Source organism: Talpa occidentalis, unplaced genomic scaffold, assembly GCF_014898055.3.
Source record: "Talpa occidentalis isolate TD23 unplaced genomic scaffold, MPIMG_talOcc4v2.1 talOcc4.17, whole genome shotgun sequence".
Classification (NCBI taxonomy): domain Eukaryota; kingdom Metazoa; phylum Chordata; class Mammalia; order Eulipotyphla; family Talpidae; genus Talpa; species Talpa occidentalis.
The window spans coordinates 58,477,480-58,504,841 of record NW_023601754.1 but is presented as its reverse complement, the minus strand read 5'-3'; the positions used below and the strand labels follow the sequence as shown (position 1 = coordinate 58,504,841).

Here is a 27,362-nt window from a genome sequence, read left to right as displayed (position 1 = left end):
ATACTATTCTCGACCCATCAGACTGGCAAAAATTAAAAAGTCAGGAAATACTCAGGGTCGGTGAGAGCAGGGAGACGGAAGCCTCCTCGCTGATGCTGTTGAAAATCCTTTGTGATCACGACAGCATGCTGTGACACAGTCTGGGTTAGTTCCCTAGAAAAACGCTTGCTTCAGAAGGTTTGCAGAAGCATTGTTTGTAAGGGCAATTTTGTAAGAGCAAAAAATGTCAAAACGAGTCCCACATCCGTTACCAACAGCAGGGAATTCTAAGTGCATCGTGATATGTTCCTAGGGTGGAAGCGATTATAATGAGGTAAGGTTACCCTGCCCACCGTTTATCCCTTGCAGACTGACTTCCCGGAAGAGGAGCTGATCCCTTAGAGACTTCACGACTCCAGCCACTGCCAAGTGCCTAAGGCACCGATCCACTACAGAGCTGGGATCCCAGCCTGCAGATTAGGTCTAGGGACGGGGCTGGTGTTTCTCCATCTGTGAAAGCAGCGTGGTGAATACTGTGCTGGCGCAACCTATCAGCCAGGTGCAATTGCCCAGTTTGGACCCTGGACCCATGATCACATGGGGAGGGATTGCTGGTACAGCCCCCCTTCTCACCCTCCACACAAACACTGACCTGACAGATCAGCGCCGGGAACCAGGTAATACCACAGAATATTGCTGTGTCCCTTTCCACAACCAAGGAGGAGCTGTGCTTCCTATTATCCTGCTTGAAAGCACCATGGCCCAGAGCTGGGGGACCCCCTCCCAGAGCACTAGAGTGGACAGCCACGCAGGATCACGCAGGATCTGCACACCTTTGACAGCTCCCACCTCCCACACTGCTGTTCCAGGTGCCTGGCGGAGCTACGGGCCACCCACTCAGAGGGACCAGACAACAGGTCAGCCTCAAGAACATTAAGGGGCCTCCCTGGTGGCACAGGGGGTTTAGCACAGTACTATGAAGCTATCCACAGCCACTGCAGCATGAGTTCAATCCCTGGCCAGGGAGCTGACCCACATGGCGCAGCAGACCTGTCCTGTCTCCCCGCTGCTCCCCTCAGCAGTGCATTTCAGTAGATCCACCTGTTCTGCTCCCCGCTCTGTCTCTGGTGAATCCTCTCACCGCCCCGCCCCCACCTCTGGCCTGCACCCCAGCTCTTGTCTGCATAAATAAAATCTTTAAAAAATAAAAACAAAAAATGTTAAGTCCATGAGGAGAGCAGGTTGAGCGATGTCATCTATACAAAGTTGACATCACGGTATCGATACATGTGATATACACGTATCAAACTGCTTTAAAAAAATCAGTATCCTTGTAAAACTATAAGGAGGAATGGTGAATGCCAAGTTCAGGGTCATGGTTTCCTCCAGGGGAGGAGAGGGAGGCTCTCCCAGGGGCACCCAGGGGGCGCCTAGTGCTGTGTTCCTAAGCTGTTGGGGATATAGGGCGTTTATTCCTCAGAATGGAAAAGGCGTGTTCTTTTAGACGCTTCGGAACTTATGTTTTACATGCAAGGTGGAAGAGGTTGATGCAAGGCTGTTCCCATCTCTATGTCTTCACATCTTAGACTCCATGCAGCGGATCAGAGCCACGGAGAGTCCTTTGGGACTCACCAAGGACACCTGCCTTCAGGGAGCCGAGCCAGAATCGGGTAAGAGCAGCCACCCCCAAGCTGCCTCCGGGTGGAGGGGGAGGAACTGCCAGTTCTCACCCCTGCTCCCGCCTGGTGCTTTGTCTACCTACCGATTTTCACGTCTCCGAAACATGCCTAAGTCACTTCTCCCCACACCCCGACTTTTGCCCTATCCTGCCAGCCTCCTCCAGCAGACCCCAGGCCTATGGGTTGGTTCACGCACACCGCTGCCTCCCCACCGGGGCTGGGCTCTGTCCCCGGTCAGCGGAGACTTCGGCAGTGCTAGGTCTATGAATTGGGAAGGCCGTGTCGAACATCAGGGACCTCCCTGACCCCCGCAGCGTCCCCGGGTGCCCGAGCACAGAGTAGCCAGTGACGGTGGCTGCATTGCTAGCTCACTCACATTGACCCTCCACAGCCCCAGGTGGGCACGGGGGATTCTGTGTTTCAGATGCAGACACTGCCACTCAGGCCACGGCAGTTGGCATTCCACTGGGCCCCCCACACTGCACCCCAAGACAACTGTGCGGTGGACACTGGCCTCCTATTCCCATCTCAGCTGATGATGGGGTGGCCGGCTTGGTCCTTCAAAGGAGAGGGCTCAACCTCCCAGGTCATCACTGAGGGGCCTTTAGCAAGGTACTGGTTTCCTGCTGTATGGGGTAGACGGCAGGTCTGGCAGAGCCCTCTGGTACCAGTGTGACTACAGCGCCCCCAGGTGGCCTCCTTGGTCAGTGTTCCAAGGTGACATAGCAGCTGCTGCATCTCCTTCAACAGTGGAGGGACTTGGGGGTCGTTCCATTCTGACTTGAAGTAACTAGCAAGATTCTTAAGGACCGAGCCGCAGGCTGGCTGGGTCCATGCCACTCAGCAGCGTGACAAGAGGCTAGAAGGGGAATGACAGCAGTGAGTACACAGCCCGGCCCTCGAGAGTCAAGTCTAGTTGAGATACGAATGCACACACACGGCTAAGTGAGAGCTTCGTTAGGGCCGTGACCCAAGTGGTGAGTGGGCTCGCCCCCGGGCCAGACAGCTACACGACCAGGGGCTTCCTGGAGGAAGCGGGCTGTCTTCAGGGAGTCTCCGGGAAGAGTGAACCGTGGAGTAGAAGCAGCAGAGCGACGTGGCAGTAACAGCAGACATGGGGGAGGAGGGGGTGCCAGCAGCAGTTACACGCCAGCATCGTTTCTGTGCAGTCATGGTTCTCGGCACCTTAACTCTGCACCCTACTTTCCACACTGTGCCACAAAGAGGAGGGGCGTGGAGCCCACAGGGGTGCAGGAAGCAGCTCGGTTGCTGGAAGTGAAAAGCCGGGTTGTGCCAGCATAAAATGAGATCTATGTAGCGCCCAGCACGCAGGGCCTGTCGACGAGTGAGGGACGGCCGGGCGGAAGGGAAGGCATGTGAAGGCCTCCCAAAGGCCAGGAGAGTGGGCCATGCCTGTCCTTGCAGGCTGTGGTCTGGAACTGGGGGTGGGCGTGAGGCTAGTCCCCCAATTGTATTCCGATCACCCGCGCATGGCAGGAAAATGCGTGCGCGTATCTGGCCAGAAACGTTTCTGCAGCTGAGCTGTGGTGGCCCCCGGGGTCCAGGTCAGTGCCAGGATGCCCTGACGCCGACCCTCCCCCACTTCGCCATGCTGCCCACCTGCACACTAGTCCTGACCGGCGCCCCTCCCTCAGCCCTGTCCCTGCTCCAGAAGTCTGTCCTGCCTCACGAGAGCTGCACGCTGTAACTCTCCTTTAAGCGATAAACACACAGAACAGTACCCCACACTGGTGGAGGAAATACAGACCGGTCACTCCACCCCGGGAGCTACCCTGAGAGCAAAGCTGGGGGATGTTCCCGCCCGCTAGTTACACAGCCGCTGTGCCGCCCCAGAAGTGAGTGCCCTGGACATTACAGGGGACACACGCACATTCTTGCTGGTCACAAGCCCAAGGCAACTGGGTTAAACGTTCAGCGGTCTTTCCTGCAGGGCTGCCGAAGACCTTACTAGCTCATCAGCACTGACCCTCCGCGGGAGGCATGGCGCACCCAGCGTGCCTGACGGCGGGACGCGGCCCGCAGGACACCCATGGGGCTTTACGTGCTGACCCGCAGCCCCGTCCAGGTTCGCACCCCTCTTCCCAGCTCCCTGTCCTGACCACCTCCTCACGTAGAGCCCCAGCTCCCCACGTCCTCACCTCACTCTCGAAGCCCAATCCAACCCACTGCCAGGCACACTTCAGGATGGCTCCTACCCCGGGGCCTGACCTCCCAGGCCACACCCACCCCACTCAAGCCACCAGGCCGCCTCCCCCACAAACACCTTGACCATAGGCCAGGGGACCTGCCCTCTGCCTGCGACTCTGCCCTCCCCCTCCTAGCGCCTTGTCATTCGGGCTCCAGCCCATCTGTCACCACCCGAGCCTTCCCCAACCCAAAGCAGCCACGTGACCACCAGCTCCCTGCTCGGCTTTCCTTCTCTGACCTCTGTTGCTGTTGCTGGGCTGGCTCCCCTGACACCAGCGCACCTTCAGACCTCCCAGCGCTGGACTTGTGAAAATGTCCTTCTGACTCGAGCCAGTTTGGGACAGGCCCCCATCACCTGCAACCACGGCGTCCTTCTGGATGCGCTCACAGCTCCTCTGCAAACAGCTCGTCTGCCGAGCTCCTGCCTCCCCCCAGGCTGTGAGAAACCCAGCCCACCAGGCAAGGGGCAGCTGGAAGATGAGGCCCACAGGACAGAAGGACAAGGGCTGCAGGGACAGAGATGGAAGATTCATTCTGGCAAACAGCTTATACATTTATTTCTGTTGAGCAATAAAAAAGAAAGAAAAGGCAAGAGCACGGTGACAGGAGAGAAGCGATGGGCTTCCTGGAGGCGGCGTCCCGCCCTGCTCCCTCCCCGCCCTTCCAGCGCAGGTGCTGGGCTACACACACACAGGAGGTGGCTGTGTTTGCTGTTTTCTTTTTTTAATGAAACTAGATCGCTGCTTACAAAACCCGGCACTTGCCCTCGTGCCCACCCCGTCACATTTCCCTCGGCTCAGCCTGTGTCTGCAGGAACTGGGCATGGCGGACGCGGCAGGACCACCAGCACCAGCTCCGTGGACGACAGGAGGGAGAGGCCCTGGCCTCCAACCAAGCCTTCGGAGGGTGACATTTCCACCTCCAGTCCAGGCCCGTCAGCCCCGGTGGCTGCACGGATGAGGGTGGTCTGCGCTGCCATGCTCTCGGCTACCACCCCGACTGGCGTGAAATGATGTGAATGTCCCGCCCCACGGACCCCCCTCCCGCCAGTAGTCTCTCCCCTTCCTCCCCCCACCCCCACCCCTAACTCTAACCCCTAGTGAGATGAGGCTCAGCTTGTGTCAGAAGGGCCAGGCCTACAGGCTGTAGAACTTGAGGCTCCTGTCCATGCCTGTTGAAGCGATGAACTTGGCGTGGTGCCCGAAGGCCACCCCCGTGGTCAGGCCACTATGCTCTGGGGAGAGAGACGAGAGGCAACAGTGAGGAGGCTGGTCTGACCCCGAGAGACTCACCTCCCCACCCCCTGGCCCTTCCCTGGTCAGTGCCCATCACACGTCACTGCTGTCTGTCCGCTCCCGGGTCCATCACCTCCAGGCCAGGACCCCAGCCTGACTGTGTGACACGGGCCCCAGGGCTCACCTGGTGCCAGCACGCAGCAGATACTCAAGATCTTGTTGGGGGACAGAGTGCATGTTAAAATGCCAGTTCCCCCCCCACCCCCCCCACCCCCCCAGCTTGTGGGGCAGCTACAATTCTGTTCAGTTCAAGTGCTCAGAAGCAGCCAAGTCAGGCTCGGGCAGCAAGAGACGAGTGCACCACACCACCTCTTTCCGGAAACTTCTCTGAGCTTTCAGTCCAGCTTAAAACCTCAGTGCTTGCTTCGAGAGCTATTTAGTTTTAGCTCCTTGCTTATAACTACAACAGTCCATCCACTTGTCCTGGTCCACGGGGGTCCAACTCAAGGAAGCCGGGGACCCTCACGCAGGGCGGGGCTGGGGGGCAGAAGAGACCAGACAACTCCTCGCCTCCAGGAGTGAACTTGGGTGCGAATTCCTCCAGGCTCAGATCACACACTTCGCCGGGCAGCCCGCCCACCAAGAAGCCCGCCCCGCGCTGCCAGCCGCCACTCCAGCTAACCCTGCCCCCAGTCAAAGCACCAGGAAGACGGGGAAGGGCCGGAGCCTGCGGCACCTCCACAACAGCAACAGGCAGGGTGCCCGCCAACAAGGACAAGAAGCTCATCCGCGAAGCCACTCGGCCCTGAGCGCGCCCACGGCACCAGCCCGCACCATCTGCCAAGCAGGGCCTGAAGAGGAAGCGGCCACAGCTCTGAGGTCAGGCGTCTCGCACACTCTGGCAAAGCCACTGGTGCAGCCACGCTGCCTCCACCCAGGCTGGACACCCAGGTGCAGTGGGTGCCACATCCCTGCTCCGGTCCCTCAGCAGACCCAAGACGTGGAGCCAACGACGACAGCAGCAAGCTCTCACTACATGCCGGGCGCTGCAGGAGCTGCCTTTTGTAGAAGCTCATTTCCGCCTCACAAGCTCCCCCCAGATCACCCTATCTCCGAGGCTCCAGAGGTGAAGTGACTTCCTGGTATCACAGCTTGAACAGGACAGCTGGGCATGGAGGCCCAGCAGTCTGACCCGGGTTCTTTATTCAGCCACTGAACTCGCCTGCCTCAGGGTGTGATCTAACCGTCCGTGCACATCCCCGCCTGGCCTGAGCAGTCCCTAAGCCGGCGCTTTGTCCCCACGTCCGGCCCTACCTGTGAAGTGAAGGATCTCCGTCCACTGCTTGCAGATGTAGATCTGGACATCTGTGCCCCCGAGGGCCAGGTAGGTGCCGCTCTGGTCAAAGATCAGGGACTTCACCTGCAGGGACAAGAAGACAGGTCCCAGGAGGGGACAATCAGGGACAGAGAAGCCATTTAGATTAGTTCAGTGAATAACTGATGAGGCAATTGCACGGGGGGGGGGGGGGCGGAGCGGGGTGCGCACACCTCAAAGTTGCTATCCAGCTGCAACGTCTTGAAGTTCTTGAGCTTGCGCAGATCCCACAGCTTGACAGAGGAGTCGTCCGCCGCCGTAGCCAGGTAGTAACCATTCTCGGAGAAGGCGATGCTGGTGATGGGGCCAGAGTGGCCGGGGAAGTTAGCCACGTTGGTGCGCTCCTACAGTGGGTGGGGGGAGCAGTAAAATGTCACCCACTGATTGCTCTTGCCTCGGACATCGTCCTGTGGTTCAGGTAAGGACACTCAAGAGGGCCCCCAGATCACACCACCACACAGAGCCAGCCTCTCCTTCCCTGGGACGCCCCCAGGGCCAGGTGCCCCGGGCACTTCATCCCCGAGCCCAGGCCTCACCATGTCTTACCTTCAAGTCCCAGATCTTGATCTGGGAGTCCATGGTTCCTGTTCCGAAGATGAGCCCATCGGGGTGGAACTGTGCACAGGTGAGAGCTGTGGGGGAGAAAGAGCTGCGGTCAGAGCCCGCGGGAGGGACCAAGCACAGCGGAGGCAGCTGCCTGGGTCTTCTCGTCCCGCGCCAGCACGGCGCCTGGCCGCAGCAGCACCGGCGCTCGGTGTTTTCAGAACAGATGGACAAAGGACTGACACACAAGCCTGAATGTGTCAGACTTGATGAGGGGATGAGGGGATGCCCGTGCCTCTGTGGCAACTCACAGCAGCCGGAGGTCTCGTCTGTCACCTTGGTGAGCACACGCCCGGTCTGGATGTCAGAGAAGGCCCAGTACTGAAAAACAGACACCGGAGCCAGTGAAGAGTGGGTCCTGGGTTCTGGGAGCCCTTCGCGACGGCAGAGACCCCAGGTCCTCTTAACAGGAACCTTCCCCTCCAGGGTTCCGGGGACCAGCTGGGCTCTGGGATGTTCCCACTCCCAGGACGATCAAGCTCGGGGACCAGCCGGCCCGTCGGGGCCCACGCTGGGACCACACCTGGTCATCGGAGGAGCTCAGGAGATAGTCGCCAGTGGCGTGGAGGCTGAGGCCGGTCACAGCGCTCTCGTGCGCCCGAACAACCTGAACACAAGAGGCATTGGGGACCGACCAAATCCTGATGGTGGCGTCTGGGGAGGCAGAAAACACCAGCTCCTGAAAGGCAAGTGAGAGGCCAGGGATCAGACAGAGCTGGCCCACAGCAGTCTCAGCAAGGGGCCAGGGTGGCACCAACAACCCCCAGCAGCTTCTTGCGTCAGCCTGCTCAACCTGCAGCCAGCCGCACGCTGAGGCCTGTGGGGTGAGCCGAGTCTGCTGAAGCAGTACCTCAGACAGCAGGTGGCCCAGGGAGGCCACGCCGTCTAGTGGTAAGAAAAACGTGCAGCAGAGAGCGATCACCCAGACTTTCTGGGATCAGAGAGAAATGCGGCTGAAGCAATTGATGAATTTCTTATTTAACTGCACTTTAAATTAGCCACGTGGCGTTACTGGCTACAGTCTGGGACAGCACAGGTCTTATCGACAGCGGGTCTGGAAGGGGCTGCGAGGGCACATTCCATGAGGATTCTGAAGGCAAGTTAATTCTCAGAGAAATTTGGAGTGGGGGAAACACTTACATAGTGTCACCCACCTGCTACTCTGGGCACGAAACACTTTTAAGGTAAAACTACCTACCATCGTTTACCAATGCAATTTCACACCCAAAAAATTAACACGTTTCCACACCCACTGAGCAGGAAAGCAATGCTTCCATCTGAATCTACTTGGTTTCATGAAGCATTTATCATGTTATTATTCTATTTCCAATTTCTTTAAGGCTCAGGGAAAGTCTTGCTGTCTGGGAAGCCTCGGTCCAGCCATGTCCTCAGCCTCAGGTCCAAGTGTCCTAACCGACACTCAGCGCCCAGAGGTCGTCACCTGGCCCACTGAGCTGCCTTTACCCTCGAAGCCAGCACTTGTCCGCATATTTGAACACACATACTATTAACAGCCAGTATCACATTTTCACCGCCACCAGGAGGACCGTGGGAATAGACACATCTGCCTCGGGAAGGTGAGGGGGAAGATGAGCTGTGTGGTCTCTTGTAGTTTGTCACTTGTAGGGTTTTCTCCTCTTAACAAAGTATTTCAACGACTATGCTTTTTCAAGCTTAACACTTCCTTGCTTAACCTGGTTTGAGAGCCGATGCCTTAGGACACCCTACACAGAGTCCAGGGCAACTCCCTAACTTCACCAGGGGCCCTAGAACACTGAGCAAGGGCACAGGGATGAGGCATTGAGGGCCAGGAGCGTCCCTTACCTGGGAAGGGTGAAACACCACACTGGTGACTTTCTTGGTGTGGCCTTTGAGGGTGGCCAGGATTTGCTCAGAACTCTTGTCAAAGACAACAACATTCTTATCTGCTCCACCTGCAAGGGCCCAAATGAGATCCAAAAATGACTCCGCCATCCGGGTCCCTCTGCTGAAGAAGGCACACTTTCTGTCCCCAGGCCGGCAGAGGAAGAGGCGTGTGCACCTTCCCTGCTGCCCCCCTCCCCCCTAGCCTGCTCTCACCGGTGAGGATCTTGTTGGTGTCAGAGGGGCAGAGGTCCAGGGCAAGGATCCCGGGAATGCTGGCGCTATGCAAGCCCTGAGCAGACACAGCACATGACAGCTGAATCGAGGCATACTCTAAAGCCACCCAACTAACCCCATTCCAGCCCCAGCCCAGAAGCAAGAGGGACTCTGCCCCTTGCACTATGCTTGGCTTGCTGCCTGGACACTGCAGCCTCTCATTGCACTGCCAGGAGCTCAGAGGACAGAAGAAAGTCCCAGCAACCCTCAGTCAAGGCGGAAAATGGGCCAGAGTCTGGCCACCCTGCCAACCGCTGGCCTCCACTTGGGCCTGCCAGCCCCAAGGACAGACCGGGAGGGCCGTTTCCGACAGCAGGGACGCGGCCACTCACCACGTGGGAGGCCACCTGCCGGTATTTGCTGAGCTCTTCGGGCTTCACCAGCTCCTCAGGCACAGTCTTCCCTCTCTGAGAAAAGAAAACGCAAGAAGTGGAGCTGAGTGCAGCAACCCGCCAGCCCCGTTCTGAGAGGGGTCACCCACCTCCCACCAGACCAGCCCTCCCTCCCTCCCTCCCTCCCTCCCGGCTTGGGGACAGGACGTACCTTCTTACGCTCCGTGGTTAGCACAGTGGCCTTGTCTTGAAGCTGGGGAAGCAAGGGAATAGGTCAGTGTGGGACAGTGGCTCACTGGGCACCGGCCACATCCCTGCCCCCCTGCATGTCACAGACACCTCGTTACCCGCCAAGTTCGCTGCCCAAGGCTTCCAGGAATGATGTCACTTTTTACTTTCACCCCAACTTTGGGACCTGGTGATTGGTGATTTTTTTTTTTACAGAGAAGGATAGTGAGCCTCAAGGAAGTAAGTCGCTTGCCCATGGCCACCGAGGTGGTAAGTGGCAGAGAAAAGAGTGAAAGTGTGCAGAGCTCCAGGCTGGGGCAGCCACTGAAGATGGCAGCGAGAGCAAGCCGGCAGCCTGGGCACGCAAGCTCTCCTCCGCTAGGGGCTCACTCTGGGGTGGAAGGGGCCCGGACCTGTCAGCTCTGCTCATGAGCTGTGAATGTGAACCTCGGAGTGTTCTGCTGCTAAACAAAGAGGAGTCGTCCTGTCCTGCCCCCCTCCAGAGGGAAAGCATGGAACCAAAGTGCTTTAATATCTGCAAAGGACCCCAGTGACACGAAGAGCTGCAGTGCACCTACTAGTAATTAAACTCCCACAGTGTAACAGTGGACGCTATTGTTCCTGCTTCAGAAGCAAGCGTTGGCTGAGTCAGCCCGAGGCCATAAAGCCTCCAGCGGTGACATCCACAACGACCCCTGCCAGCCCCAGACTTCACTCCTAAGGGCTGAGAGTCGTACTCATACAGGACTCAACGCAAAGGATGAAAAGTGAGGGTCCCTCAGCACCTCTGCCAAGTGAGAGGAAGACTCACCTTCTGAATGATCTCGGGGGTCATTCCCACCAGCTCACCCAAGTCCATGGGCTCGCCTGCACCCTGGAGAGAAGAAGGGGGGAGGGGAGAGAGGTCAAGACCGCCACTGGCACCTGCAGGGGAGCTGTGAGGGCCGCTGCGCACAAATGAGCCAGGGCAGGGGTGGGGGCGCTCACCACAACGCTTGGCTGTGAGCTTGGCACAGCCTGGGGCACGATGAGACCAGCTTGAGGTTTCAGGGTCGCCAGAGCTGAGAGAGAAGATCATGTCAGAAATGGCACCATACCACACAGGACCAGCCCTGGGGCAAGTGGCGGGGGGCGGGGGAGCACGACAGGACCATGGGATGGACAGGGGGTGGGCCGCACCTTCTCGGGCAGCAGTGACCTCCTTGGTCAGACGGGCGATGACACGGCAGGCCGCATCGTGCTGGTACAGAGCGTGGGACAGCTCTTGGCGAGTTGTCTGCAGCTGCTGGCGCAGAGTGAAGCTGTGCAGCATGACGGCGTCCTGGGGGGAAACACCACCGTGAGGGGTGAGGAGCAGGGTGCGCCCAGCCTCGGCAGAGCCCACAGCCCAGACCACCATCAGGGAGCAGGCACGACTTGAATGACCCTGAAATGTGCTGGCAGACACTCCTGCGCTTCTGCCCTGCCGAGTCCCGGGCACGGGGACAGGAGCAGCACCAGCTCTCACCCTCCCCGTCTCTAATGAACCGGCAAATTCAGATGCCATGCCACCACCTTGCTGAGGGGATGAGAATGCTGCTGCACTGCTATTTTATCGATCACCCTCGAGGTGTCAGGCACCCTGCCAGCAGCCTCAGGGTGTGCTCACCAGCCCTACTTCAGAACACCTATTACTGTGGGCGCCGCCTGCTGTGCTGGGGAGACACTGCCAAGTAAGCCCCCGATGTCATGAAGTTTCTACTTTAATTTTATTCTAATTCTCCCCAAGCCCCAAGAGACAGGCACGGATCCATGTCACAGTGCAGAAAATCAGGGCTTGGAGATGGACCCTGACTTGTCCAGAGCCACAGGCTGGTGACAATGGAGCTAAGCATGGAACCCCCACCTGTGTCCACATCCATAACCGGGCCCCTCCCCTGTCCCCCTGTCCTGGAAAAGAAAATCACACTCCCTCCTCCCCTGCAAGCCCTCGTCCAGTGACCTGTTCTCTTCAAGCGGGAACCATCAATTCTCTTCCAGAGACTCACCCACTCATCCTGCAAGGCCTTCAGGATGGCTGGGATGCTGGTGGCCGAGGGAGGCTTGGGCCGGATTGGGTGAGCAACTGGCGAGAGAAAGTGGGTGTGAGGAACCACCGCCCCCGGAGGCTCCCCCCCCCCGCCCCAATCTCTGTGCTGAGATGGCCTAGGCTGAGGCCTGCCAGCAGGTACCTTTAATGTCAATAAGCTGCTCTTCTGACAGAGGCTGGTTGTTGATGGGGTCTGTGCCGTTCTCTGCAATGTATTTCTCAATGAGCCGCCGCTCGTAGACATGATTAGACACGGGGGACACACATGGGTGCTCGGGCACCTCATTGGAGACTGCAGAGAAAAGGCAGGCAGTGAGGTTGGGCCAGACGGGAGCCTGGGCCAGGGGATGCCTCCCCCAACTGGCCCCAGTAAGACCATGGGTCCCCATAGTCTCTAACAGGAAGCAAGACGTGACACCAAGCCCGCTTTTGCATTGTCCCCAGAATGCTTCCAGCTACACAACCAGCTTCTCCCTCCGCCTCTCAGCAGTCAGGCGGTCAACAAATAATGACTGCGCAACTCCTAGTGACAGCAGCAAAGAGCAGTCCATGATCCCGCCCCAGCTCATTCCCGAACAAGAACGCTTAGGACCCAAAATATGCCAGGACCGGGAAATACACACAGACACTCAAACAGCAGGTGGACGAGCAGACAAAAGAAACTATAAAGCAATGTGACCAATGCGACAGTAACAAACACCACAGGCTGTTTATTAGGTGCAATCCACAAGGGTAAACACTTGCCACAGAAAGCTCATCCTCACGTTGCCCGCCCCCCCCCCCCAGCCCCACCACAACATCCCTGTACACGCCTGCCTCTCTGGTCCCCGCACCCCCCTGAGGTTTGGGACTGCAGTGGCCGCTGCCTTCAGCACACGCAGGCGCCCGGCAGGCTCTCCGTAAACACCTCAGAGAGCAAGGGAGGAAAACAGTGCTGGGAGCGCAGAAAAAACCTCCCTCAAGATGGCAAGGAGACAACAGATGAAAACACCCTGCAAGTTGTCATTTCTGCATAGTGAGGCCTCCTTTTCCTCGTCATCCCTGTCCTCCCTCCCGCCCCCCTCCTGGATTCACTGAGAGGTTCTGGGAAGAGTAAAGGGCTCGAGAATTACGAGGCAGAGAGGGAAAGGGATGCTGCGCTACTCCCTGCCGCAGCGACCCCTGCAGAGCACATCTGCGTGCACAAGACACGCCAAAGCAAAGCCTGCGCAGGCGGGAACGCGGCTGGGCTTCAGGGGCAGCGAGCCCGGCCCTGCCACTTACTGGCCTGCAGCTCCTGCCAGGCCGCACGCTTTCTGAATGTCTCCACCGCATCTGAAAGCCCGGGACCCTGACTCCTGCTTTGAGCAATCCTTGCAAGGCCACAGGAGGTCGGGGTCTGGCAGGGGCGCCGCACCCCGCTCCAGGCCTGGGAAATGTCCGCGCTGTTTGCATCAGCCGCAGGGGCGAGGCTGGGGGCAGCTGGGGCCGGCCCTGGGCCCGCCGGGTGACCTTCGCCGGCGGCAGCCGCCCCGCCGACACCCGCTGCAACACCCCCCTTTGCAGCTGGGGAAACGGAGGCCGGGCCCGGCGCCGCCTCACCACGCCGACCCGCGGGGTCCCCGGGTCCTGCGGCCGCGGGGCTGCCCCGGGCCGGCCTCGGCCGCGGCCGTACCCTGAGGCGCGACGTGAAGCGTGAAGCGCTGCGCCCAGGCAGCCGCGGCCGAGGGGGCGACGCCCGGGCCAACAGGCCCCGCTCCCGCCGCCCGGGCGCCCCGCACTGCGGCGCCCCGCGGGCTCCCCGCCCTCGGCCGCCCGCGACCCCGAGCGGCCGCGGCCGCACTCACTGGAGCAGATGAGGGACATGGCGCCGCCGCCGCGCTCCGGGCGCCTCAGCACCGGCTCCCGGGTCCGCTCGAGCCGCCGCGCGCCGCTTCCGGCTCCCCGCCGCTTCCGGGCCCTCGGCTGCGAGCGGGCCGCGGCCGCGCCGAGCGATGCGCGCTGGGCCCTTCACGTGGGACCCGCGGCCGCGCGCCTCAGCCCGCGGCTAACGGAAACTGCCCTTTCCCACAATGCAACCCGGCAGGAAAGGGCCCGCCACGAACACTCGGCTATTTCCGGCAGGACTCGGGTCCTTCCGTGAAGCGCTCCCGTGGGCGGGGGGAGGCGGGGGAGGAGAGCGGAACTACATTTCCCAAGATGCAGTGCGGATTTAAAGTCACAGGCATTCGGGAGACTTTTTTGGGACGCGGGCTGCCCTGGGCCGTGGGGCCGTAGCCTGGCAGATGTGGTGTGCAGGAGGGTGTCTTAACGAACTTGCTAAAATGCTTATTTCTGGGGTCTGCTTTGGAGAGTCTACTTTTTCAGAGCGTGCCCCACGTGATTGGGAGGCAGGCGTGTCCCTAGCGATGAGAGCTGCTGTGTGGCCCCATGAAAAAGCGCAGAGGCAGGTGCACAGAGACTAACACTGGCCTAGAAACTGTTCTCGTCCTGCCTCTATTTCCAGTTTGCTCTGTGACCTTGTGCAAGTCATCACCTTCTCTGTCCCTTTCCTACATGACTTGTCGGTCAACTCCAGCTCAGATAGTAAATTCTTGGCAAATAGCTGCAAGATAAGATACTCTCGGGGATTATATACATAAGGTGTTGTGGGCTGCAAGAGACCCAGGTGAAACAAGAAGACAAACAGGTGTGGTCGGCGAAGAGGTATGGATGAGCTGGACTTTGATTGGTAGGTGTGATTTTTGCAGCTTACCTGACATTTATTTGGTCATTCAGATGGCAAAATATATTTCTCATCTATATTGGTCTTCATCCACATTAGCTCACAGCTCCCCAAGCCCTGGAATTTCCGAAGTGTTGAGAGTGATTAAAAGGTGTCTTGTGTTAATGGAGTGACCCCACCAATCATGTGATTTGAGGGTTGGAACTTGGCGTACCACCCTCTTAACCTCCAAAGGAAGAGGTGAGGGCTTGGAGGTTGAATCAGTTCCCATCAATCAATGACTTAATTAACCTTGCCAATGTAATGAAACCTGAAAAGGACAGGATCCAGAGAGCTTTCCGTTTGGTGGACTTGTGGAGGTGCTGGGCAAGTGGTGTCTCTGGAGAAGACATGGAAGCCCCCCTCCTTCTTTCCCCACACCTTGCCCTGTGCATTTCTCCCACCTGCTGTTCCTGAATTATCTCCGTGTATAATAAGTTGGGCAAATCTAGTATCTTGCCCAATTCTGTGAGCCGTTCTAACAGATTAATAGAACCCAAGTAGGGGGTCTGATTTATAGCTAGTCAGACAGAAGAACAGTAACAACCTGGGCTTGAGACTGGTGTATGAAGTGGAAGGTGGTCTTGGGAGACTGAGTCCCTTTACCTGTGGAATCGAATGCTGTCTCCTGGTAGTGTCAGTACTGAGTTGAATTCGTGGACACCCTACTGATGTCCAAGATTGGCTGGTTGGGTGAAGGCAAGCCCCCAGACACACCCAAGCTGGAACTGGGTCTAGGAAACCACTCAGAGGGAAAGGAGAAGGGAGGGCAGCCCCCCAGGAGGAATGACAATAAGCAAAGGCTTGGAGAGAAAAATAAAAGTTGCAATACAAAGGGGCAGTGTGGCATAGTAGCCAAGGGCATGGACTCTGTGAAGTCACGCTGTGTGGCCCTGATCCCAGCCCCACTCAGCCAGCATGCTGTGTCTCTGCCTTAAATCCTTCATCTGTCAAATAAGAGTGGTAACAAAGGTGAACTAAATGCTGTGAGCAGTTAATATTGCGAAAATGCTTTGAACTAAGCCTGGCATTAGTAAGCACAATACAAATGTTCATGTTTGTTTTTGACCCAAAAGCCAAGCCAGATTGCCCAACCTACCACCTCTCCCCTACGCCAATAAAATTGCATCCTAAATGGTCTTGCATCCAGCCTGGTATCCTCCTAATGCACTTTCTTTTTTTTTTTTTTTTTTTTTTTTTTTTTTTTATTTATTTATTTATTTGCTTGTTTTGTTTATACATGCACTGGGTACAGTCAGAAGCGCGGGAGGGTGAGAGAATTCACCAGAGCCAGAGCAGGGAGCAGAGCAGGCAGAAGGACCGAAGTACACTGCTGAGGGGAGCAGCGGGCGGCAGGAGAGGTCTGCGCGCCATGTGGGACCCTCCTCTGGTGGCTGGGGAGCAGCCGGGGATTGAACCGGTGCCGCAGAGGCTGCGGGCAGGTTCGCAACCCAGCGCTCAACCGCTGCGCCACCGGGGAGGCCCCTCCTAATGCACTTTCTACAAACCAGCCAGTGATCTACTCTCAATGAAAAATCTATTCCTGCTCCTCCCCAGGCTTTTCATTCATTCAACAAATATTGATTGGGTGCTGTCCAGTCAATTGGCTGTGGCCCTGTTCTCAGATCTGGACATACAAATGGTGGACAGGACAGACAGTTGGAGCTTACCTTCTATTTGGGGGGAAGGGAATGCTTAGACAATCAATACATAGGAAGAAAACTCCAAGAGGGGCTAGGGCTATAAATAAATCAGAATAAGGTGGACAGGAGGTCAGGAGGGATTGGAGCGGGGGCTGCTCTAGGGAGAGTACTCAGTGAGCGCATCTCTGAGGAGGTGACACAGCGGCAGAGGCCAGAGATGAGAGAGTTTCTGGCAGAGGAAACTGCCCCCCAATCCTGCAATCTGGCCCATGCTGACCTTCACAGTCCCACTCACCTCTCCTGCCACACAGGCCTTTCAAGTCCTCAAACTTTCCTCCTCTGCCCGGTCCCAGCACTTCTGCTGAAATACTTTGCTCTCATCTCTCCCCTCTTTCCTCCCTATGTGACCTGCAAAGTGAACTTGAGCCTCACAGTCACGTCCTCTGGAGTTTTTTTTCTTGCCCTTACTGCAGCTTAGTACCTAAGGCACCCTGTAATTCTCTAAGCTGCTTTGGTAACTATACTCTTTGAATTATTTATAAGTATTTGTTTGATGTCTGAGTGCTCTGCCAGACCAGAACCTCCATGATGGCAGAAACCATAGTCGTCTGTCACTGCTGTTTCTTAGAGTCTGACCCAGTGCCTGGCACACAGTAAGGACCCCATGGACTGCTGGTTGAGTGACAGGCTGCCTGGTGGACCAGGCATCTTCAGAACTTGACTATGGTAGGAAATAAAGTGGACCCGCAGTTTAGGTGTGGCCTTGAACCCCAGCTGCTTAGACTTGATTTGGCTGGCAGCAGAATAGCAGTTAAGCTATGGAGTGACAACCACACTTCCAGAAGATTCCTCTGGCAGACACATACTGGATGTGTTGGAGGGGGCCAAACCGGAAGAAGAGAGACTGAGCATTTCATTCATTGGGCAAATCTGTATTGAGTGCCAAATGTGTGCTGTACTAGACATTGGGGATACCACTATGAGCAAAAGCAGAGGTGAGCTATATTGGGGAGCATATGGCTCTAATAGTGGAATAGAGGGGCAAAGGCATCCTTTCAAGACTTTTGAGTTCAAAAGCCTTCCCCAGCCTGAGGAAATAGAACAGGTTTAGATGAACTGATTTTGGAGTAAATATTATGGTTAAGAACTTGATCTCCGATTCCTCCCCACTCCCCTCAAGCTCAACCTCCCCACAGATCAGATAGAGCTTCCCTAGGCTGGGAAGAGAGATGTAGGGAGGTTTATATATGCATAGATGTTGGTGGAGCCCCAAGAAAAGAACTCTATAGCCTGCTCCCCCAGGCCAATGCTGTTGTGGCTGCTGCTTGGGAAGCAAGGGGCCACACTGGCCAGTAACCCCCAAGCAGCTCCATTTCCCAGCTAGTGGGAACCTGTATGGACAAGTGATGGGATTAGACAGAACAATGAAGCTCAAACCACTGGCACTGAGGATTAAATGAACTCCCCCCCTTTCCCCCACTGGCTCTTTGTTCTTTTTCCAAAAAGTGTTTACACCTGAAAATCAAGGGTGGGAAGAACCTGAACTATCTGAGGTTGTTCATATAACTCCCATAGAAAAGAGTTGAAAAGCAATTAACGCACAGGGAACTAATATTCCACTGGAAAGTCTGTGCCCTCAGACTTGTAGGTCTACAAATCAAAAATGATCTCACAAATGTAGAGTTGGAACTGTTAGAAAGGCCAAAAGATAAGGAGAATTAGGCTGACTCAGGAAGCTGGGAAAAAGATCTGTTTAGAGTGTTGTGTTTCAGGACTTGCATTATTATCAAAAGAAAGCTTTTCTGTAGCAGCCAACGATGTGGGTAGAGCATTCATGATGGGGTTCTGATGAGATTCGGGGGCCTTTGAGTTATCATGGAGAAGAGTTTTGGCAGAGTTCCCCTTTCAGCAAAGTGCCTGCGTAGACATGGGCAGGTAGAGTTCTTCATTTGAAAGAGGCTTGAGAGACACCTGCATAGACACAGGTGCTGGTCTTGTTTTTTTTTTTTTAAAGATTTATTTATTTATGCATACAAGAACTGGGGTACAGGCCAGAGGTGGGGTGTGTGTGAAAGGATTCACCAAAGACAGTAGGGAGCAGAACAGGCAAATTGACTGAAATATATTGCTGAGGGAGGCAGCCGGCTAGACCGGAGAGGTTTGCTGAGCCATGTGGGTGGTTGAGGATCTAACTCGTGTGGCAGAGGCTGCGCATAGCCTCACAGTACTGTGCTTAACCCCTTGCACCACCAGGGAGGCCCCCTTTGTGGAATTTTTATCTAGTATTAAATCAATCAATTCTAGGGTCTGATTGGGTTAATCTGTAAAGACTAGAGATTCTTTGTAATGATCCTCAATCTCTGTATATTCCCATGCCTGGTCCACACTTAAGAATCCACATTGTAGTGACTGACCATCCCCAATTCCCCATCTCCAGACCACGCTTAAGGATGATTCATTTCTGTGGTTGGCTTGAGGGCTATGTGTGTCGTTTCTCCCCCTACCCCCAGTTTCTGGTCTTCTGACTCCTCCATCTCGTTTTCTACTCTAAGCCTCCATCATTCAGACAGCAACTTGGATTTTGTTGTTGTTGTTAACATTCACGCACTTTCATGGCATGTTCATTCTCTTTATTTTTCCACACCTACTGTGGGGTGCGGTGGTATTTTCAGAAGCATATAGTACTTGACAGGAGACTCCAAACAAGTCGAGACCAGCGAGAGGAGCAGGTGCCCAGGTGCTTCCCCTCCAGTGCCTGCTGCCCCTCCCCCCGCCCCCCAAAAGGCCGGCTTTGTTGTAGAAACCGGGTCCGGGCGTCAGTCCCCGGCCTTCTCTAGAATCCAGTGGACACCTGGGAGCCATCTGCGGAGTCTGGGTGTGGAAAAGGAGGCGCGGTTGCGTTTTTCCTGCACCGTATGCCGCTAAACGTTCCTCTAATACTTCCCCCACCTCGAGAGCCATTTCAGCGCGAAAAGTTTCTCCAGCAACCAGGTGCCGCGGGCGCCGCTACCTGGGAACTACATTTCCCACAATGCCCCGGGAGGCACGCGCAGCGGGAGAACTACATTGCCCAACATGCTCTGCGTGGAAGCCTCCAGAGGGGCGTCGGGCCGAGTCCAAAGGTCCAGTGTGTCCACTCTACGGCCCAGATAAAATCCCCTCTGTCCCCTTTCCTGCCAGAGACTTCCGTTCCCAGCTCAAACTTCCGACCCCATTCTTCGCCCGGTGGGAACGCTCGGGGAAAAACGTCACGGCGCGGGCAGTGCGCACGCGCGCCCCGGCCCGGGCCGTGGGGGCGCCGCCGGGGCCCGGGCGCCTCCCGCCCTGCGCGTGCGCTCTGGGGGAACCAACGCCCGGAGTCGAGGCGCGGGTTCGGTGGCGCTTTTCAGCGAAGCCGCACGTGAAGGGCAGCGGTGGCCGGAGCCCGGTAAGCCGCGAGCCGAGGCCGGGGGCCGGCGTGCAGCGCGGGGGTCGGCGGGCAGCCGCCGCTGCAGCCGGAACCGAGGGGGAGCCCGGCGGCCCGACGGGCGCCCCTGGGGCGGGGTCCGACGTCGCGCGGCGGGGGAACGGCTGGGGACCCGGATTCTCGTTGCTATGCAACAGGGGGCGTCGTTACTAGGTAACGGGGGAAGCCAATGCTTCCGGGGAGTGGAGGATTCCCGGCGCTGCTCCGAGGGCCGGCCGGGACCCGGCGAGGCCGGACGCGGGGACTCCGCCAGCGCGAGCCCTGCGCCCCCGACCGCCCCAGCACCCAGGCTCCAGCGCCGTCTCTCGCAGCCCCTTGGGGGTGTCCTGGCCCCTGGGCCTAGAGGCATCCCCTTGCCAGCGACACCATCCAGCAGGGTTTGGCAGGGGACGCGGTGTTCGAAATAGCACCTGCCACTGACACCCGGTCTCCGGGAGGCTGGGCGCTGGGGAGGGCGCCTCGCGGTGCGGCTGGGCGGCCCTGGCTCCAAATAGCTGCAGGACAGCAGCTGTCAGGGGGTGAGCGGGGGCTGCCCCCACCTGCCAGGACCAAGTTGCTGCGTTGTGGCAGCTTCGCCCGGCCTAGGCGCCTCCTTTCAGCGCAGCTGTGTTTCTCGGATAGCCCGCAGCATGCTTGGATCAACTTTAAAATAAAACCTCTCCCTGGCTCTACATTGCTCCCCTCAGGGCTTCTTGGCGGGCCTCCAATATTCGTTTAGCAAGTGTTTATTAGCTCTTGTTCTATACTAGGCGCTGGGAATTCCAAGAAAAGGTAGTTGTCCGGTCTGATCTCCGGTGTTCAGGAGTGTGAAGAAGGCTGCCTACAAACTTGCTAAATTATGCTACAGTGTAACGAGTGGTATATTGGCAATTTGTGCCCTGCAACATTTCTGTAGATGTTTACAAAGTTCTTGTAGAAACATGTGAGCCGTGCAATGACTTTCCACCTGCTCAATCCCATTTTACCTGGAGGAGACTGCAGCTGCGACAGGTTAAGTATCAGGCACGAGGTAGTGACTTCTACTTGCTGGCAGAATTAAGTCTGGGACTGAAGTCTAGGTCTTTTGTGCCTTTCTGCACTTTTGGGATTTTGCCCGGAGCCGACTTTTGCCTGTGCTGCTGATTGGGTGTGGCAGCTGTCCGATTAGGCGTCAGAGATCCCTGAGGAGTCCCTGTGTGGCATCCTTTAAGTAAATTGACCTGGGGTGGGGCAGACATCTTGCTCTGGAAGGCTCCACAGGCTGCTATGATAGGCGCCAGAATTGAGAACCGCTGCTCCTAGGGGCAGCTCTGAGCAAGGATGGGCAAATCAGAGCCAGCAGAGGGCACTAAGGCAGCTGCCCCTCCTCTCCCCGCTTCCCCCACGGTATGATTCATCGTGTGGAAGGAAACGGGGCGGAGGGAGCCTTGGCTGGGGATGTGTGGATGGCCCCACCCAGCTCTCTTCCCAAACCACAAACACATTGTGCCTCCTCACTAGCATAGCAAGTGGAGCATTTTCTCCGGCTCAGCCGGGTCCTCCCGCCTCTCTGCCTGAGCTCTCTGAACAGAAGTGGTGGATCTAATCCCAAACCTTTGCCATCTTCTTACCTTACGCTACAAAACCATGACCTGTAAGCCCAGCAGGTGGGTCCACACCTGGTGTGTAGTCTTTTCATTTTGAACTTGTTGATGAGTTTAGTAGAACTTTAAGTGCCATGTCTTACTGAGGGAGTGTGGGGGCGAGGTGCAGAAGGACAAGATTTAGATCCTGGGCTCTAGAGTCAAGTCCAGGTTCTGCTGTGTGAACTTGAACCAGTCACTTGACCTCTATAAGCTGTAGTTTTCAGAGTGCAATGGGGAGAATAGCAGTGGGGTGGTGAAATAGCAAGCACTTTGAAGATTATAGAGCACCAAACAAGAATATTTATAATAACCATATATTCCTTGAGAACAGGCATTACAGGAGCTGAGAACATTTACTACCAACTTCCTCTCGGAGCTTGTGACTATTTCGGCTATTGACCACAATGGCCTCTAAAGTGTGTGCGTGTGTGTTGCGGGGAGGGGTGTGCAATGGCAGTGTGTCAGATTCCTACGGCCTGGGATAGACCTGAAAGAAATGAGAAAGAACCTATTAAAGAAAACATTCTGAAGGAACAGACCAATCAGAAATCTGTAGTCCTATCTGCAGAAAGCACATCCAGAATCCTGTTGAATTTCGTTTCCAGTGCACTTCAGGTCAGCTGACAAGGCAGTGCCAGCCCCACTCCCAAGGGTTTATTTCAAGGTCCCCCAGCTCCCTTTGACTGGGGCAGCTGGTAGCTCGAAAGTTGAGGCTAGCACAGAATGTGGCAGGCTGCCATGGCGGGGGTGGGGGGTGCAGTTCACATGCCCTGACCTCCTCAAAAGGGAGACGAATCTGCTCCCGCCTGGTGGAGGTCCTTGGATATAGGATCCGACCCAAGACAGCAGCTCTGCTCTTCAAGTCCCCAGCGCGGTGCTGACCCAGATAGCACAGGCACTGACCTGCGCTTCCCTCTTCTCTGACCACTGGCGGGCAGGAACCATCTGGTTCTTGATTTCTGCCAAAAGAGAGTAGAAGGCTCTCCAGCCTGAGTCGTTCTGCATGGATCGCATGTTTTGCAGCCCTGCTTGACCCTCCAGGTCTCAGGAAGGACTTAGAACAGCAGTTTCTGCGCCAGAATGTGCCCCCAATGTGATATTTTTTTCTGACCCTTTCTTGGAACCCTTCTCCTTCCCACCAAACAAAAACGGGAACATCTTTCTCCCCATCCCGATGGCGCCGGATTTCTAGCCAACTCCCTGCGGGCCCTGCTAACTGCAAAAACTTCGCACACCTGCCTGCCCCCAGCTCAGGCCATGCTGAGCCTCTGCTCATGGGGCTGAGTCATGGACACTCCCTGGAGGCGCAGGTCCCTTCTGAGCCTGGAAGGGAACGGGGGATCTGCTGGTGGTGGCTGACATTTCTCAACCATGGTGGCAGATAGAAGTTGGGATTGAAACATGTTTCTTGGCAGAATCCACACGTGCTTCAGTGAGTTGGTGCTTGTTGGTTCTTGCCCGTGGCAGCCTCTTACAGAACAGATGAGAGCTCGCAGCGGTTAAGTGAGTTTTGTCACCGGTAACTCACGGAGTCGCGATGGGTGGGTGCCACCTTTCCTTAGCTCCTCCTGTATTTGAAGGAATTTCTAAATCACTTCTGAGACTTCGGTTGGAGATGATAGAGCAGGGTGGTATGGGGGGGGGGTTCTGATGTCACATATCCCCGGATTCAAAGCTTGATTTCCACGCTTTCTACTTACCTTTCCTCCGTTTCTTCAGCAGTAAGATGGGCGATAATAACAATTCCTTCCCGACAGTCACTCTCCTGACGGGTCACTGCGAGGATTAAGTGGGGCAGGTGGTGCACGGTTAGCTTTTTACTGATAATGGAATCTTTCCTCGGCGGTTGTGTTTTCATCCTTGGCTGAGTTTGGGGGCTGCGTAGTTGAGGCCATTCTGTTAGTGGCAGGGAGCAGTAATTTGGGGTCCGTTTACAGGTCTGAGCCTGGCTACACTGGCCAGTGACCTCAGAAGCTCTGGGTGTGGGCTGGAGGCCCCTGGCTGTGGACTCCCGGGTGAGCGCGGCGACCAGCCAGTGCTGAGATCCTGTGTTACCTTCACACCTCACGTGTGCGGCCCTGGAAGCAGAGGCTTAGGCTCAACTCCTGGCTTTTCTTCATAGCACGCGACATTGGGCAAATGCCTTTTACTCCTAAGTTTTAGTTTCTTACGTGCACATTGGGGCAAGGAGGGTCGCACCCACCTCAGCGATGGTCCCGTGCTGCCCATGCGTACGAGGTATCCTTGCTGGAGCACCTGGCTCAGCACTTCTCTTCCATGGCTGCACAGTGGCAGTCCCATTTGTGTACTATTTTTAAGTGTTTTGTTTTTTTTTTCAGCTTAAGTAGATTATAATTTCCTTGGGGACAAGCCTGATCGTCCTGTATATTTTTTATTCCCATGGTACCTAAGAGCCAGAGGCAGACCTTCAGCGTTTTAGAACTGGAGCAGCCTTAGAGAGCCTGCCTCATTCTACCCCGGCCCCAAGGCCACTGAAGAACACTTGCTGGTTAGCTCATACACCAGGGGTAGAGAATGTGATGGGGGACCCCGCTGTCAGATGACTGTGCTCCACTGAAATAGAAAAATCCCTGTCCTGCCTGTCTCAGCTAACAGGGTAGGGGCGGCAGAGGGTTTCGGGGTGCATCACAGCCGGACAGTGGGTTTCTGTGCCCGCTCTGGTTCTCTGCTCACCCTGTGCTTCTCTCCTGCCAGACCCAGCCATGCCAGGCCCAGGCAGCACCTCAGCGCAGGCTAAGTACCTGTTCAGTGTCATCCTGGTGGTCCTCCCGGCCTTCATCCTCCACTCGGCACGGGCCCAGTCTTCTCAAGACTTTGGCTCACCCGGCCATCGGAAGAAGGAGGCCCCCGTCGATCTCTTGAGCCAGATAGGCCATTCTCTGCGGGCCACATTGGATGAGTGGGTGGGGCCCGAGACCATGCACCTGGTTTCAGAGGTAAGCGAGGGGGTCCCCGCTGTGACTGCGTGGGTTGAGGAGTCCTGACTGCACATCCTCTGTGTCATAATCCCCGATACAGAAGACCCCAGAGTGCACAGGGCGAAGCCAGCTGGAACCTGTCTCGTGGCTCCCATGGTTGGTTCCTACCCCGGGGCCTTTGGCTCTGCCTACTTCTTGCCTTGGCTCCTGCCCTTTCTTGCCAGAAAGACGGGGAGTGAGGCGTCTTTAGAAGCCATGTAACTGGGTGACTGCAGAGCCAGACTTTGGTCTAAAAGTCAGACTTTGACTTAAACCTAAGCCAGACTTTTACCTAAAGTTGGTTAAAAAAAAAAATCAGGAACTGAATCCATTCCTTACCTGGAGAGGTGGGGGTGGGGCTGTGACCTGATGGCATCCCATGTCACGTGCTTCTGAGGCGGCACCAATGACTGCGGATTCTGGACAAGGTCAGAGTATAGTGGAGCCGAGGGACCCCTTTTTCATTCACACATCTGCGTCCTTCACAGAAGTTACTCCATACACTTTCATGATTCCCCAAGAGGCTAGGAGGACCCCAGTTTCACAGAGTGACTACTGCACGGATCTGGTGATTTACACACAAACTATTCCAGCAAGTCAGTTGAATTAGGGCCCAGATACCCTGGGGTCCAGTTCAGGCCAGAGAAATGACCTGCTGTCTGTCCCTACACCCCGGAAGGTGGCTGTGGAAGAGACTTAGCCAGGCCCAGCAGCACTTCTGAGAAGCAGGGGTGAGGTGCTCCTGCTGGGCCTGGCCGGCAGAGGTGGGATTGCTCAGGGGAGGGCAGCATCATTAATTATGGACTCACTTGCTCTCTCCACAGACCTTGTCTCATGTGATGTGGGTCATCTCGTCGGCCATCTCTGTGGCCTTCTTCGCTCTGTCTGGCATCTCTGCGCAGCTGCTGAATGCGTTGGGGCTGGATGGTGAGTGGCAGAGCCCTGGTTAGAGTGCTGCAGTTTAGCCTGGCCTGCCCTGTGACTGGAGTTCATTTCAGGGTCCAGACATTTCCCTAGTTGCTCCACACCTCCCAGGTCTCCCTGGAGGCTACTGTCATAGGAGCAGGCCGATAACTCCCACCACACAGCAGGCTGAGCGTCTTGCTCCCTGTGGTACCGCACTGTTAACCTACAGCCCAAAGTACTCAGTGAGTAGCTACAGGCTCAACCATCCAGCAGGGACCGGAGCTGACCCTCTTCCCCACCCCTGGTCACCTTCCCAGGGTGGCTGATGCTGTGACTCTCCCCCTTCCAGGAGATCTCCTTACCCAGGAACTGAAGCTCAGCCCCAGCCAGGTGCAGACCTTCCTGCTGTGGGGAGCCGCGGCCCTGGTCCTTTACTGGATTCTGTCCCTGCTTCTTGGCTTGGTCTTGACCTTGCTAAGGCGGATCCTGTGGGGCCTGAAGCTGATCTTCTTCCTGGCTGGCTTTGTGGCCCTGGTGAGGTCGGTGCCTGACCCTTCCACCCGGGCCTTGCTCCTGCTGGCCTTGCTGACCCTCTATGCCTTACTGAGCCGGCTCATAGGCACCCCGGCCTCAGGGGCCCAGCTGGAGGCCACGGTTCGAGGGCTGGAGCGCCAGGTGGAGGAGCTGCGCTGGCGGCAGAGGCGAGTGGCCAAGGGGCCCCGGAGCGTGGAGGAGGAGTGAAGGACGCCTGGCAATGCCACCTTCGTCATACCAAAGAGCTGAACTGCTTCCGGGTCGCACAGCCCTCCTTCCAGGCCCTTAGCCCTTCCTTGCCCTGGCTCTGAAGCTCAGAACCTCCCACTCTGCACCAGACCCCCAGCTGAGAGAGGAAGACCACTTCCCCTGCTGATTCTGGGAGCCCTGCCTTCTGGGGTTCTGTGTTTGGGGTTAGTTCTCTTAACCCTTTCTCCACTCCTGTCCTGTCTCAGCCAGGACAGGGGTTGGGGCATCCCCCAGCTTCTGCATCTGCTCTCAGCACTGCCTTCATCTCCGGGGCCGTAGCCAGGTCTCCATGCAGCCACCTCTGACGCTCTTGCTCTCCTGTCCTCCGCCTCCTCCTTTGCTGAGTCCCCGGCTCCCATCCCGTTGTCTTCACTTCCTGCATCCACCCAAACCACACCTCTCAGGCATGCTCCTGTCCTCTTCAGTGCCCAGCTGGTAAAGAGGCAGGGGACCCGAGACCTGAGGGGAGGGGGTGGGGGGGCATTCCCTCGGGCTGGGACAAGGATGACCATGGAGTCTATAATAAGTGCCTTAATCAGGGCCAGCGGGCCCTCTCCTTGCCTCTGCTGTCTGTAGTGCGCTGGGCTGCTTTGTGTCAAGAAGAGACTGGTCCCTTTCAGAATCTCGATTCCCCTTTAGCCAAAGCAAAAGATGGCTGCTTTGCAGACTCAGGCCTGCAATTAGGACCCCACCGTGGTGGTCAGATCCCCTGTGGGGACTTCAGAGACTCTGAAGGAGGAAGAGGTCTCATCTTCTGGCCTGCACAGTTCTAGATGGCTGCCTCCCCCCCACCCCCTACTCACTGCCACCAAGGAGTTGCTGATCAGCGCCCACCCCGGGGCCTAGGAGGAGCACGGAGCAGACACCAGAGATGCAACTAGAGCCTCTGTCTCCTGTTCTGCGGGAGCGGGGAGCCTGCGGCTGACTCGTGCTCATCCTTTGAGGTCTGGTAGAAGTGGGTGTCCTCTGCCCCGCCTGGCATGTGAAGAACCAACAGATGCCCAGTTCTTCCTGTTACAGTTTGATGTGGAATCACAGCTGCAGTGATCTATATTTTTATCTGCGCTTGGTTGGTTTTAAATAAAGTGCACGCTATTTTATTATCTTGCTCTGTGTAACATGCATTTACTCAAAGCCTGGATGACTTTGATTTCTCTACAGTGAAACCCTTTTCTGTGGAGCTGCTCAGCTTTCTTGACCGCTCCCCGCAGGGGTGGTGTGAAGCTGGTAGAAGGGAGGGGGGGACAGACTAAAGGCAGGCCTGGGGCCAGGTATGCTTCCTCCCTGGAGGGTGAGGAAGGAGGCAGGAGAGCCCCCCACTACAAAACCTCCAAGAACTGAGCAGCACTGTGGGGATAATGGAGGGTGGGGGGAAGGGCCCCGACCCCTCGGT

The 27,362-nt window shown here is 56.6% G+C and overlaps 2 protein-coding genes across 6 annotated transcripts; one reads left to right on the top strand and one right to left on the bottom strand.

Moving 5' to 3' along the window:
* Positions 1 to 4,577: 4,577 nt before the first annotated feature.
* On the bottom strand, positions 4,578 to 13,867 carry PRPF19 (pre-mRNA processing factor 19). The gene is made up of 16 exons (XM_037517838.1): positions 13,673 to 13,867; positions 11,989 to 12,138; positions 11,806 to 11,882; positions 10,958 to 11,099; positions 10,766 to 10,839; positions 10,590 to 10,652; positions 9,762 to 9,803; positions 9,551 to 9,625; positions 9,159 to 9,234; positions 8,904 to 9,013; positions 7,603 to 7,758; positions 7,331 to 7,400; positions 7,023 to 7,108; positions 6,650 to 6,820; positions 6,416 to 6,521; positions 4,578 to 5,100 (listed from the first exon to the last, which is right to left on the bottom strand). Exons 1-16 carry the CDS (start codon positions 13,689 to 13,691, stop codon positions 5,003 to 5,005), a joined length of 1,515 nt encoding a protein of 504 aa, XP_037373735.1. The 5' UTR covers positions 13,692 to 13,867; the 3' UTR covers positions 4,578 to 5,002.
* A 5,689-nt stretch (positions 13,868 to 19,556) lies between these two features.
* TMEM109 (transmembrane protein 109) lies at positions 19,557 to 27,084 on the top strand. Of its 5 annotated transcripts, none has more exons than XM_037517834.1 (4): positions 19,557 to 19,659; positions 24,018 to 24,259; positions 25,105 to 25,207; positions 25,536 to 27,084. In XM_037517834.1, the coding sequence occupies exons 2-4, from the start codon at positions 24,026 to 24,028 to the stop codon at positions 25,925 to 25,927; spliced, it is 729 nt and encodes a 242-aa protein (XP_037373731.1). In that variant the 5' UTR covers positions 19,557 to 19,659; positions 24,018 to 24,025; the 3' UTR covers positions 25,928 to 27,084. The 5 variants fall into 5 exon arrangements, with proteins under 5 accessions (XP_037373731.1, XP_037373733.1, XP_037373732.1 ...); XM_037517836.2 differs by lacking the exon at positions 19,557 to 19,659 and adding an exon at positions 20,241 to 21,323; XM_037517835.1 differs by lacking the exon at positions 19,557 to 19,659 and adding an exon at positions 22,718 to 22,805.
* The last annotated feature ends 278 nt before the right edge of the window (positions 27,085 to 27,362 follow it).

Excerpts from the sequence above, each read along its gene's own strand:
- TMEM109 (XM_037517833.2), top strand. Across the intron at positions 24,260-25,104 it reads CCATGCACCTGGTTTCAGAG|ACCTTGTCTCATGTGATGTG; the intron begins GTAAGCGAGGGG and ends CTCTCTCCACAG. Across the intron at positions 25,208-25,535 it reads GAATGCGTTGGGGCTGGATG|GAGATCTCCTTACCCAGGAA; the intron begins GTGAGTGGCAGA and ends TCCCCCTTCCAG.
- PRPF19 (XM_037517838.1), bottom strand. Across the intron at positions 11,100-11,805 it reads AGGCCTTGCAGGATGAGTGG|GACGCCGTCATGCTGCACAG; the intron begins GTGAGTCTCTGG and ends GTTTCCCCCCAG. Across the intron at positions 9,235-9,550 it reads GGCAGGTGGCCTCCCACGTG|GGCTTGCATAGCGCCAGCAT; the intron begins GTGAGTGGCCGC and ends GTGTCTGCTCAG.